Here is a 14,724-nt window from a genome sequence, read left to right as displayed (position 1 = left end):
CATATCAGATCCTTCACCAAAAAAAAAATTGTAAAAAGCAAATAAAAACACAAACACAGCTTTTGACAAGTTCTTTAAAAGAAAAAAAAAATCCCCCATAATAGATCCAGCATTAATCACAATAAATGCTGACCCACAAAAAAAAAAAAAATGCCACCTGCCAATCACGACGTGTCTCGTCTAGGGACATTTACCGAATGACAGTTAAACATGGGGGCAGGATCAACCGGTGACCCCTGCCCCCGTTTTTACCTGTCAATTGGCAAGTGTCTCTCCATGGGACACATTAATCACCAAATCAGGTGGCACCTGCCCCAAAGTTTACCTGTCATTCACAAGTGACGTGTCTCATGTAGAGACATTCACCCAATGACAGGTAAACATAGGGGCAGGTTCATCCTTCATTTACATGGGGGGACAGGAGCCCAATTCAAATAAGACCCCCCCCACCTGCAGACCCCCCCCCCAACCACCACCAAGTGTTGTGGGGAAGAGGCATTTGTCCACCAAAGCAACCCCCCTCCATGTTGAGGGCATGTGGCCTGGTATGGTTCAGGAGGGGGTGCACAATCGCTCATCCTCTCCCTTCCCAGGCATGCTCAGCTGCATATTCGGATAAGGGTCTGGTAAGGATTGTGGGGGGGGGCATTTGGCATGGAGTTTCTCTCAAAATCCATACCACACCCAAACCCATACCATTTTATTTAAATTTTGGCGTGGGGTTCCCCTCAAAATCCATACCAGACCCACCAGAGGAGCTGGTATGAATTGGAGGGGGGGCACACTGGTTTTTTTTTTGTTTTTTTGGCATAAGGTTGACCTCAAAATCCATACCAGACCCTAACCCACACCATTTTTTTAAAAATGTTGGCGTGGGGTTCCCCTCAAAATCTATACCAGACCCAAGTTGGGGGGGGGGGGGCACACTATTATTTTTGTTTTTTCTATTCCGGCAATTGTTTGTTTACATTCTGCTGTCAGCGGGGAATCCTGCTGACAGCAGATAAGTCATGGTTGGTATGGATGCGGCAGCTACCCGCTCCCTAACAGCCAGCTATTCTTCACAATGAATTCAGATCAGATTCAAAAATATTGAATCCTTCTGATGCAAATATATATATATAAAAAAATGAATGCCGAAGATATGAAGTAAATCCAGAAAATGAATCTGTTCAACATAAGGAATAAGACTAAATTAAATTATTCCATTAACTAAATGAAATTAAAATTAAGCAGAAAAAAAATATCCACTTTGCACATGCCTACTACAGACTGGCCATAAATAGTCCAATCTTCATCCACTATGAATCTTAGGTAAGGATTGGTTTATTAAGGGGTGGATCCAGAGAGAAATAATAGATGATAACAATATGAGATTTTTCTGCCAATGGCTCTCCATGTGTGATTTGGCCGGTGTTCTCATTCAGCAGAAGGAAAGAGGAAGTGACCCACATGCTCTTTTACCACTTGCCGGATAAACTAAAGGATAACCCTTGTACATGGTGCTACTAAGGGCCAGCAGGTGCTTTCCCATCTGTTGGAAAAAAGCTGCTGGCCAAGAGGGGTAAGGTCCGGAAAAATATAACGAGAGGCAAGAACCAACATATACAAGCAAAGAAACAACCTATACAAAAAGAGAAAACCTTAACTCTTGACACATAATATTATATATATATAGTGTATAAACACACTATATTACCAAAAGTATTGGGACGCTTGCCTTTACACACACATGAAATTTAATAGCATCCCAGTCTTATGCCTCGTACACACGCAACGATTATTGGCCGACTTTTGTCCAGAGTGGTGTTTTGTTGGTTGGAATGTGCCTAGACTGCACATGAATTTTCTCGGCCAACAAAAATCTACTTCAGAAGTGATGTCATGTGTTGGTTTACTTTCTTTGTGTTTTTTCTTCTCTGAGCATGCCCAGACTTGCTTATCAGATTTTTGTCTGCCGAAATCTGTACTGACTGACGGAAAATCGGCCGTTGTGTTGTTGGCCAACAAAAATTTTATAGCATGCACACCAGATTTTTTTCGGCCGAAAAGTCGGAGTCGGTTGTCGGAAGCATCATACTATCAAGCTGAAAAACGGCCGATCGGACGTTGGGCGGAAATTCACAGCCAATTATCGATGCGTGTGTACGAGGCATTAGTTTGTAGGGTTCAATATTGAGTTGGCCCACCCTTTGCAGCTATAACAGCTTCAACTCTTCTGGGAAGGCTTCCCACAAGGTTTAGGAGTGTGTCTATGGGAATGTTTGATCATTCCTCAAGAAGCCCATTTGTGAGGTCAGACACTGATTTTGGACGAGAAGGCCTGGCTCACAGTCTCTACTATAATTCATCCCAAAGGTATTCTATCGGGTTGAGGGCAGGAGAGTCAATTTACTCCACCCCAAACTCGCTCATCCATGTCTCTATGGGCCTTGCTTTGTGCACTGGTGTGCAGTCATGTTGGAACAGGGAGGGGCCATCCCCAAACTCTTCCCACAAAGTTGGGAGCATGAAATTGTCCAAAATATCTTGGTATGCTGACGCTTTAAGAGTTCCCTTCACTGGCCCAGCCCATCTCCTGAAAAACAACCCCACACCATGATCTGGATCAGTGCACAAAGCAAGGTCCATAAAGACATGGATGAGCGAGTTTGGGGTGAAGGAACTTGACTGGCCTGCACAGAGTCCTGACCTCAACCCGATAGAACACCTTTGGGATGAATTAGAGTGGAGACTGCGAGCCAGGCCTTCTCCCCAACATCAGTGCCTGACCTCACAAATGCACTTCTGGAAGAATGGTCAAACATTCCCATAGACACACTCCTAAACCTTGTGGACAGCCTTCCCAGAAGAGTTGAAGCTGTTATAGCTGCAAAGGGTGGGCCAACTCCATATTGAACCCTTTGGACTAATACTTTTGGTAGCATAGTGTATATATATATATATATATATATTCAGGCCATTAAAGGTGAAGAAAACAGAGTAGAGTGTGATGAGATCATTGGTAGAAAGCAAAGCCTCGTGCCTAAAGGGGAAAGGGATATCCGACCAACTCTGGAGTATTCTGTCCAGTTCTGGTCGCCAGTCCTCAGGAGGGATGTTTTGGAGCTGGAGAGAGCCCAGAGAAGGGCAACTAAACTGATTAGGGGATTGGAGGACCTTAATTATGAAGAGCGTCTGCAATCGCTTGATTTATTCTCCCTGGAGAAGAGACGTCTGAGGGGGGACATGATAGCAATTTATAAATACCTCAATGGTGATCTCGGCATGGAAAAAAAGCTATTCAGTCGAAGGGATTGCATGAGGACTCGAGGGCATACAATGCGATTAGAGGAGAAGCGTTTTAACCTCAGGCAACGTGGGGGGTTCTTTACTGTTAGGGCTACACGATTGTGGAATTCTCTACCACAAGAGGTGGTTTCTGCGGGTAGTATGGTGGCTTTCAAAAGACTTTTAGACTTACATCTCAAGGATCAGAACATTCAGGGGTATGTGAGATGATTACGGCCACACACACCTACACAGGTTGAACTGGATGGACTATTGTCTTTATTCAACCTCACCTACTATGTAACTATATTGGCGAAATATAAAAATACAAATTAAAGTGGAGACTCAGGAAGAGATCCACAATGAAAGCTAAGATCTGGTTGGTTAAAGTGGGTAATATGAGTCAGTTTATATAAAATAAAAATATAAGATGTGATGTTCTTATGTTTTTCTTACAGATCGAGTGTTAAAGCCAACCATCCATGACAGTAGTACCAAGGAGCAGCTCATCCTGGACTGCGTGTCTTCTATCACTAATGTGACCTATGAATGGGTGGACAGCAAGGGGAAATCTTTATCCATCCAACAGAGATACATTGTACCCAGACCCAAAGAGGATGTGACCCTGACCTGCATTGTGGACAGCAGACTGTCTAAGGAAAGCCATAACATAACAATTCCTTACAGTGCGGGTGAGTGACACTCGGCAATGGCTACACAACAATCCTTATCAAATAGACTGGCACCTTGCCGGACTGATAACCCCACCTATGTAAAAAGTGTGTCAGTGAGTATTGACTAGAAATAAGCATTATGAAGAGTTATCAATCGGTCAAAACCCATTGGAGTCAATGAGGAATAAAAAAAATTAAGAGTTTTTAAGGGTGCAATACACTCTCCAAGGGATTATGGGAGCTCCTGTGAATCACTCTGCACTGTTTTTGTGTCAAATATTTTTTATCTTTATTTGCTTGAACCAAGGGAGGCTTAATGCTACCTCTAACCTTAATGCTAAATCTGGCCCAGACCTTATCCGATTCCTAAACCCAAATGCTAATCCTAATGCTATCCCTAACCTTAATGCATACCCTAGCCTTAACACTATCCCTAATTCTTAGGCTAACGCTAGACCTAATGCATTCCCCTAAGGAGAACCATATCCACAAGGCTAACACTAACCCTAACACTAACCCTAATACTAACCCTACCCCTAACCTTAATATTAACTTTAACCCGTAATGCTAAACCTATCCATAATGCTGATTGTAATGATAACGCTGGCCCTAACTAACCCTAACACTAACCTGATCTCTAACCCTAAAACTAACCCTGCCCTTAAAAAACACTAATGCTACACCTATCCCTAATGACATAACTAATGTTAACCCTAAAGTTACCCAATACTTAATGCCATACCTAACCCTAATACTGACCCTAATGCTAACCCTATCCCTAATGCCATACCCAAACCTAATGCCAAAACTAACCCTACTGCCATTCATTACCCTAATTCTATCCCAATACCTAATGACATATCTAACATTAACCCAAATGCTAACCCTATCCCTAATGTTAACCCTATCCCTAATGCTATTCCTTACCCGAATGCTAACCTTATCCCTAATGCCATTGCTTACCCAAATGCTAATGTTATCGACACTTGGCTTGTTCCTCAACTACGTTTCTGCCTAATCTCAACCTGCAACTACTGGTTACCGACCTTTGGCTACTCCTAGACTACGCTTCTGCTTGATCCCAACCTCCCAACCTGCTATATCTGCTACTGGACCCTGGCTTGTTCTCCTCCTGGTGGGGCGATCCTGAGGACCGCGACCTGGTATCAACACTCAGCAAAATCCATCTCCACCATTAGTACTTAGATTCCGCACCTCAGGTGAGCCTGCGCCATCTACCAGGGTGACCTGCCTGTGTTCCTATCCAGCTGGTTCCTGTGTAAGCTGCTATAGCTACTGGTCTTCGAGCCTGACTCCAGATCGTGACAGCTAACTCTATCCTAATGCTGTACCTAACACTAACCCAAATGCAAACCCTATGCCTAATGCCATTGCTTACTCAAATGCTAACCCTATCCTAATGCCATTCCTTACTCAAATGCTATCCCAATCCCTAATGCCATACCTAACACTAACCAAAATGCTAACCCTATCCCTAATGCCATTCCTTACTCAAATGCTAACCCTATCTTAATGCCATACCTACTAATCCAAATGCTAACCCTATCTCTAATGCCATTCCTTACCCAAATGCTAACCCTATCCTAATTCCATACCAATCACTAACCCAAATGCTAACCCTATCCCTAGTGCCATACCTAACTCTAACCCAAATGCTAACCCAGATCCCAATGCCATACCCAACCCTAATACTAAAACTAACTCTACCCCTAGGTAACCCTAATGTCATACTTAACCCTAATGCTAATTTTAATGCTAACCTTATCCCTAATGCCATTCACTCCCTTAATGCTATCCCAATCCCTAATGCCATACCTAACATTAACCCAAATGCTAACCCTATCCCTAGCGCCATACCTAACACTAACCCAAATGCTAACCCAATTCCCATTGCCATACCCAACCCTAATGCTAAAACTAACTCTACCTCAAGGTAACCCTAATGTCATACTTAACCCTAATGCTAACTTTAATGCTAGCCTTATCCCTAATGTCATTCATTACCCTAATGCTATCCCAATCCCTAATGCCATACCTAATATTAACCCAAATGCTAACCCTAGCCTAATGCCATTCCTTACTCAAATGCTAACCCTATCCTAATGCCATACCAATCACTAACCCAAATTCTAACCCTATCCCTAGCGCCATACCTAACACTAACCCAAATGCTAACCCAGTTCCCAATGCCATACCCAACCCTAATGTTAAAACTAACTCTACCCCTAGGTAACCCTAATGTCATACTTAACCCCAATGCTAACTTTAATGCTAGCCTTATCCCTAATGCAATTCATTACCCTAATACTTTCCCAATCCCTAATGCCATACCTAACATTAACCCAAATGCTAACCCTATCCTAATGCCATACCTAACACTACCTCAAGTGCTAACCCTATCCCTAATGTCATACCCAACCCTAATGCTAAAACTGACTTTATCCCTAAGTAACTTTAATGCCATACCAAACCCTACTGCTAATTTTAATGCTAACCCTATACCTAATGCAATTCCTAACCTTAATCGTACCCTTTGTTTATTATAACCAAAGCAATGTGATCACCATGGCAGTTCTGGCAGGAAGATCACATGGCTTTATCAGAACACAAAACCATGCGTTTTTAATTTTTTTTATTTTAAGCAATTTTATTCCTAAGCAATCCACATGATGCAATTTGAGACTAAACTTGATGAAATTTTAGCGAAGGTATAGTCAGTTTCCATGGAATCACTCCATTCATTCCTAGTTTTACCAGCCTATTAGTAACAGGAAGGGCTGTCTTCACCTCTTGGGATTGGCTGTATTTTCAACAGGATTTTCTTCCCATCTTAAAATTACCACTTCACAATCTCCATATTAAAGAGGAACTACCATCATTGTTAGAAATACAAGTCAACAGCTGTAAACACTGTAGTTGCTGATGTTTAACGAACACTGACCAGGCCATGAGTCCATCGCTGTCTTCACCCAGGTCTTCACTGTTCATTGGACCCCCAATGCCACCATCTTGACTGTGGGAAGCCGGCTTTGGCCTCTTGGTGTTTCAAAGCAGGCTCCTCGCTGCTTTCAGACTGGCCTCCTGGGACATGTTACATGGTCATGAAGGGGGGTAAATCTTTTGGAGGACAAGTGTTAATCTATTTCTGGCCCTGAAGGGGATTCATAGCTTATTATGATGATCAACCACAACCTCAGGTATGAGCTCTCATAGTAACGTTTTTCCTGTTTTATCTTTCAGAGCGCAAAGGCTTAAGTGGATGTGTAATTGCTTGGATAGTGATTGGAGTTATTGTTGGAGTTTTGTTACTCTTGTATCTCTGCAGCTTAGGCATATGTAAGTATCTATGGAGACTCCTGTTGATTCCTTGACCTGAGGTTGATGTTAATTGGATAGGAAAGCAGATTGTGACACACACACATACATATACAGTATATATATATATATATATATATATATATATATATATATATATATATATATATATATATATATATTGTGATATGGGGGTATTTAGCTCTTTTGGAAGAAGCATTTTGTACAGTGAGTACGTGGCAGACAGGAACTATAGGTAGGGACCTTGTAGCCTACTTTTAGTAAACAGACACAGTAGGTCCTTCCAACAATAGGTTTCCCACATAGGGGGTCTTCTTCAGCAAAAAAAAAAACACAGATATTGAAAACTACCAAGCCATCTGGCTCTTGGGCTCACTCAGCCTTGAATGCAGTACCTTGCCGCACAGGCCCACTCTTATCCTCTAGGTAGAGGTTCTTCTGATAACCCAGGAACTCTCACTCCTCCAAGACCCACAGATTCCCCTGGTCCCCTGGACTCTCTCCCAGTGCCTCAGCTAGTTTGGAACATCTCCCACATGGAGTGCCGTCTCAATTTGTTTGCCTTGGCCTCTATACAGGAGCAGACCTTCCTCCTGGCTGTAGCAACTGCAACTCCAACTGCTCACCTAAGCTATAATCAGATCCATCTTATATTGATTCTTCAAACCTGTGCAGTCAGTCACACAGGCTGCAAGAGTCAAGCAAGGCCTGGACACCGGATTGAAGGTTTTATCTCGAACATGACTGTCATGTGCCTTGTCCTGAAGTTGAAATGTTGAGAGGGCTCTGTGATTGGCTATAGCTAATTACATGGTACCGATGGGCTGTGATTGGTCACAGTGATCACATGGTAAAGACAGGGCCAATCACAGCCCATCGGTACCATGTAATTAGCTATAGCCAATCACAGCAGATCACATGACAATTGTACGCAATGGAAGATTCCATTCATGCAATTCATTGTGTATTATTGTGTTGATCTCTGTGATTGGTCACAGTGATCACATGGTAAAGATAGGGCCAATCACAGAAATCAACACAATGCTACACAATGAATGGCATGAATAGAATCTTCCATTGCATACAATTATCATGTGATCTGCTGTGATTGGCCATAGCTAATCACATGGTACAGATGGGCTGTGATTGGTCCTGTCCTTACCATGTGATCTATGTGACCAATCACATAGATCAACACAATACTATGCAATGAATGGCATGAATAGAACATTCCACTGTGTATAATTGTCATGTGATCTGCTGTGATTGGTCGCAGTGAGCACATGGTACCAGGAGGGGACTCGTACACTGATCTGTCATCCGCTGTGTCCACCCAGAACAGCAAATGTCCCGCCTGGCTGTCATTTTTCTTTAGGCCTGGTGGGAAGGTTAAACAGGCTTATCAGCATTCCCCTTGCACAATACACTTTGTTCTGCCTCTCCAATCTAAGCAATGAAAATCTTATCTCTATAACTGATCCAGTTGTGGCAAGATAGCTGTAACTTACAGTCTCAGAAGAATTAGCAGACACTGCCACCTAACCTCCTACACAGTTTCCTTATTCGGGACACAGTTGTTGCTTGGAGGGGCATCAGAAAGCTCTTCGGGGTCTCTCTGCACATCTATTTTCATCTACCGATACATGGCAATCCCATGTTCCCACAGAATACCCAAAATAAAGCCTTCAACATCTGGAAGCTCAAAGGCTTAAACTAAGTTGCCTCTCGCTATGAAACAGTCAATGGCCGACTTAAACCCTACCAAACAATTGCATCTGATTTTGATCTTCCTTACCAACATATCTTCCAGGTCATGCAGCTTTCCACTTTCATCCAACAAAATTTGTCCGAAACCACATCTTAAATCCAAAACTACATTTATAGACAAGCTCATTGCACCTCGGACAATCTCTACCTTGGGGATCGATCTACAACCCTTTCTTACCATTCTTCACTAAATTGCTGGAATGCTCAGCCTCAAAAGCCTGGAGCAAGGACCTTTCGCTTGAGAACCTTCCTCACCTACTAGAAGGGGTATAAATCAATCTTGATGTAAACGAAAAGAGGTTTGACCGCACTCCAGTGGATGAAGATAAAATTATCCTATATTAAGATTGCAAATCCAACAAAACAAGGCAATCGAGCCACAGACAGTTGACGTGTTTCATGATTCAAGATTGCTTAAAGCGGAGTTCCGGCCTCAAAATTGATAAAATCGATTTTGGGCCATCCGCTTGCTAAGGGGATCCTGAAAAAGTGATGGATAGTGCAGATTTTTTTTTTTTTTTTGGTCACTTACCTTGATATTGAAGAAAATATACTCACCTTCCTTCCACTTCCTCCCTCTGCAGCCACGGCCCGCGCCGTCACTTCCGGTTTGCAATGATTCCTGGGAGCTGAACGTCATCGCTCCCAGGAGTCAATGCGCCTGCATCGGCCCCGCTCACTGCTAAACAGCTTTTGGGCATGCCGCGCCTGTACCGGAAGTGATGAGCGGGGCTGGTGCAGTGCATTGTGGGACTCAGACGTCACAAAGAGGACACGGAAGAGGAAACGAAGAGGGGCGCTGCGGCTTCAGCTGCCCACACCTGAGATGACAGCACTGGGGAAGAAATTTTCAAGGTAAGTATTTCTTCTTACAGGTAAGTGCGACCTGGGACAGTTCAGAGGCTATCCATTATGGAATGTACTAGCCCTGACTGTCCCGGGGGTATTTTTAGCTCAAATTGACCCCCGAGGCCGGAACTCCGCTTTAATCATAACTGGCAATCTAGAACCGTGAAATGCTTCAACTGTCTGTGGCTTGATTGTCTTGTTTTGTTGGATTTACAGTCTTAAAGGATCATTTTATCTTCATCCACTGGAGTGCGGTCAAACCTCTTTTCGTTTACATTGATTGGATCCAGACCACGGACTGGACTTGCACCTAGTTGCTTGAAGGTAGGATTGTGTACATTTCCTTTCAGTGAACCCTATATATCAAAATAGAAAATATATAGATAACTGCGCTAACTACCAATGAAGATTCCAAACATAAATGAATAAAATATCAAAAAGTGCGCTACACTGACCATATACTGATGGATATAGAAGCAAAATAAATATAAATATGTAGCGCTAATCATAAATAATGAACAAAGTCCATAGAAAGTCCATAAAAAATTGGCTAGAAATCCTCGTGGAACAGTGTGATCACACAAACAAAACAATCTTGTAAGTGGAAGAGTGCAATAGATCCGCCACCAGATGAATAGCCAGAATACGCTTACCAGATGGATGATATAAATGTGCCTTAGGCAAAAGATATAACAATCTGCGGGCTTCAATCCAAAGATTGCCGTCCTATTCAATTTCCATGGTAAGATTCTCAAGGGTAAGGGATCAAATGCCAGTATGGAGTCCACTCACATAAAATAATAAAATATACCCCACATGGTGTAGTATATAGAGTCAAAATATTTATTAGAGCAATAAGAAATAAGAAATACACTCACATTTTGTCAGGGGAGTATAGGCATGTGTGCACTGATCGGCGTGGTTCCATTTTCAACCAACAAGATGGCCATCACTCAGCTGCGCATGTGCGTCCAGGCGTCCACCAATGGGGAACCGCCCAGCGCGTTTCGTCATCTTGGCATTAACACCATACATTCCCTACATCACCCCCCATGTCTCATCAGGGGGGAAGCTATGCCTGCTTGTTATGTAGAGCGCCTGCACCAACACTTTTCCATCATCTATGGTCATGCCCATCTATATCTGCATTCTGGAACCAAGTCCAATCCTATGTATCATGCATAACCCAAATGGAAAATACTTAAGGACCCCATCCGTCTGTTATTCAGATGTGATCAACACACGTCAAGCTTAGAGGTCCACACCTCCCCTTTACATCGGCCTCTCCCACAATGGATCTGACTACTCACAGCTCGAAGGTTTATACTCAAACACTGGATCTCATATCAAGCCCCCTCTGTTACGGAAGTAAAGAGGGAACTGAAACTTCTGCTATACAAGAAACAACTGGAGGTATGGACACAAAAAACAGGCTCTGAAAAATGCTTTTCCCAAGGCTGGCAAGCTTTTACAGAAGAGGCATTCCCGACTCTGGTGAAATAGTCCCTACCTTACCTTTACGAGCTATGGCAATCTGCCTACCACAAACCTGACTCTAGACCAGCGGTCTCAAACTGACAGCCCTCCAGCTGTTGCGGAACTACAAGTCCCATCATGCCTCTGCCTATGGGAGTCATGTTTGTAACTGTCAGCCTTGCAATGCCTCATGGGAATTTTAGTTCTGCACCAGCTGGAGGGCCACCAGTTTGAGACCCCTGATCTAGACACATTCTATCAGGGTCAAAATTGGACTAATCACTTGTGGCTGGACGAAACAGTGCCCACCAAGGAGTTTCAACCACAATGGTCCTGCACCCCCACTTTCCCCCCTTCCCCCTCTCTTCTCCCAGTTAAAGGGAACTCAGGCTTCCATTTCAGACAGGTAACCTAAAGGTTCTCTGTCGCTTTGCATTTGTAGTTATATGCTTCATATTGACTTGTAACTAGATAACAGTTAGGACGTTGACCCTGGAGCTCCCTCCCTCCCCGGACACAGAGGTCTCACTTCTCCATCCAAGCTTCCTTCCTCAACAACTTAGGCCAAGTTATGCAACTTCTCACAAGTATCTCTTCCTCTACATCTCCGTAAAATTGGATTGCCATCCTGCTCTTATAGCGATCCTACTCTGCTTCTTTCACCTCCTCTTTGTCTCCCACCTTCACCCTCCTTTACCTAGCTATCCCTCCCCCACCCTGGGTCTCTCTTAAATGCACAAGTTTAATCAGTTGTTTAATGAAGCATCACTGCTTTTTAACTAAAACCTGTTAAAATCAAGAACTACAAACTACACACAACTACCGTCTATGTACTACTTGTAATGTTATTTCTCTAAAACAAAAAAAAAAACATGTTAAGAAAAAAAAATGCACTGTCACTGTACTAATGACACTGTCTGGGAAGGGGTTAAACATCATGGGCGATCAAAGGGCTACATATGTGCCTAGCCAGTGTTTTAGTACAGTGAGGGGGGTGCTTTTACTAGGGGAAGGCATGGATCCATGTCACTGCTCTGCAGGAACACAGGATCAATGCCTTCCCTCCTGTCAGAACGGCGATCTGCCTTGTTTACATCGGAAGACTGCAGTTCTGTCTCTCTGCAGGATGAATCAGCGGGTGCCGGGCCACATTGAGTCTGCAGTATCCACCGATTGGCTCCCGCTGTGTGTAATCAAAGCGGGAGTGAGCCCCCGGCGGTGCGCATGTGCGTCACCTACCGAGAAATTTCAGATCACGTATTTATATGTGATCTGGTGCAGAGGTTCAACCATATAGCAGTAAAACTGCTATAAAGTGGACCTTAAACTAGGGACGTATCATGAAATTAGTGGGCCCGTGTGCAAGATCAAAAGTGGGCCCCAGGTATAGATAAATAAATAAATGCGGCTCGCAAAGCATGCCCTGGTTAAAAGTGGGCGTGGTTTAAATTGTGCTAAATATTGGGTTTAAAGGGAGTGTGGTTAAATAGAGTTTGAGACAACTTACATAGTGCAGACTGTGGTAATGGTAAATAGGGACTGTACAGTGTGGAGTGTATGGAGGTGGGTAGTATGTGCAGGGAGAGGAGTGCAGAGTGTATGGAGGTGGATAGTATGTGCAGAAGAGGAGTGCGGAGTGTATGGTGGTGGGTAGTATGTACAGGAGAGGAGTGTATGGCGGTGGGTAGTATGTACAGGAGAGGAGTGTATGGCGGTGGGTAGTATGTACAGGAGAGGAGTGTGGAGTGTATGGTGGTGGGTAGTATGTACAGGAGAGGAGTGTATGGCGGTGGGTAGTATGTGCAGGAGAGGAGTGAGGAGTGTACGGTGGTGGGTAGTATGTACAGGAGAGGAGTGTGGAGTGTATGGCGGTGGGTAGTATGTACAGGAGAGGAGTGTGGAGTGTACGGTGGTGGGTAGTATGTACAGGAGAGGAGTGTGGAGTGTACGGTGGTGGGTAGTATGTACAGGAGAGGAGTGTGGAGTGTATGGCGGTGGGTAGTATGTACAGGAGAGGAGTGAGGAGTGTACGGTGGTGGGTAGTATGTACAGGAGAGGAGTGAGGAGTGTATGGTGGTGGGTAGTATGTGCAGGCAGAGGAGTGCAGAGTGTATGGCGGTGGGTAGTATGTACAGGAGAGGAGTGTGGAGTGTACGGCGGTGGGTAGTATGTACAGGAGAGGAGTGTGGAGTGTACGGTGGTGGGTAGTATGTACAGGAGAGGAGTGTGGAGTGTATGGCGGTGGGTAGTATGTACAGGAGAGGAGTGTGGAGTGTACGGTGGTGGGTAGTATGTGCAGGCAGAGGAGTGCAGAGTGTATGGCGGTGGGTAGTATGTACAGGAGAGGAGTGAGGAGTGTATGGTGGTGGGTAGTATGTACAGGAGAGGAGTGAGGAGTGTATGGTGGTGGGTAGTATGTACAGGAGAGGAGTGAGGAGTGTATGGTGGTGGGTAGTATGTACAGGAGAGGAGTGAGGAGTGTATGGTGGTGGGTAGTATGTACAGGAGAGGAGTGAGGAGTGTACGGTGGTGGGTAGTATGTACAGGAGAGGAGTGAGGAGTGTATGGTGGTGGGTAGTATGTGCAGGCAGAGGAGTGCAGAGTGTATGGCGGTGGGTAGTATGTACAGGAGAGGAGTGTGGAGTGTACTGCGGTGGGTAGTATGTACAGGAGAGGAGTGTGGAGTGTATGGTGGTGGGTAGTATGTACAGGAGAGGAGTGTGGAGTGTACGGCGGTGGGTAGTATGTACAGGAGAGGAGTGTGGAGTGTATGGAGGTGGGTAGTATGTACAGGAGAGGAGTGTGGAGTGTATGGCGGTGGGTAGTATGTACAGGAGAGGAGTGTGGAGTGTATGGTGGTGGGTAGTATGTACAGGAGAGGAGTGGGGAGTGTACGGCGGTGGGTAGTATGTACAGGAGAGGAGTGTGGAGTGTATGGAGGTGGGTAGTATGTACAGGAGAGGAGTGTGGAGTGTATGGCGGTGGGTAGTATGTACAGGAGAGGAGTGTGGAGTGTACGGTGGTGGGTAGTATGTACAGGAGAGGAGTGAGGAGTGTATGGTGGTGGGTAGTATGTGCAGGCAGAGGAGTGCAGAGTGTATGGCGGTGGGTAGTATGTACAGGAGAGGAGTGTGGAGTGTATGGCGGTGGGTAGTATGTACAGGAGAGGAGTGCAGAGTGTACGGTGGTGGGTGGTATGTGCAGGAGAGGAGTGCAGAGTGTATGGAGGTGGGTGGTATGTGCAGGAGAGGAGTGCAGAGTGTATGGAGGTGGGTAGTATAAATACAAAAAATGTGCTGCGCCAGACGTGCACCAATAAACATAAATGATG

At 44.5% G+C, this 14,724-nt stretch overlaps 1 protein-coding gene across 1 annotated transcript in view; it reads left to right on the top strand.

Annotated features, from left to right (window-relative positions):
* LOC309545903 (uncharacterized protein) overlaps positions 1–14,724 on the top strand; it is a 128,753-nt gene that overhangs the window by 96,513 nt on the left and 17,516 nt on the right. The window contains exons 4-5 of the mRNA XM_082245325.1: positions 3,729–3,962; positions 7,206–7,301. Coding sequence (XP_082101451.1) covers positions 3,729–3,962; positions 7,206–7,301 — 330 coding nt within the window. The remainder of the gene's footprint in view (positions 1–3,728; positions 3,963–7,205; positions 7,302–14,724) is intronic.

Source organism: Pelophylax lessonae, assembly GCF_965119305.1.
Source record: "Pelophylax lessonae genome assembly, chromosome: 2".
Taxonomy (NCBI): Eukaryota; Metazoa; Chordata; class Amphibia; order Anura; family Ranidae; genus Pelophylax; species Pelophylax lessonae.
This window is presented reverse-complemented; position numbering and strand designations above follow the sequence as displayed.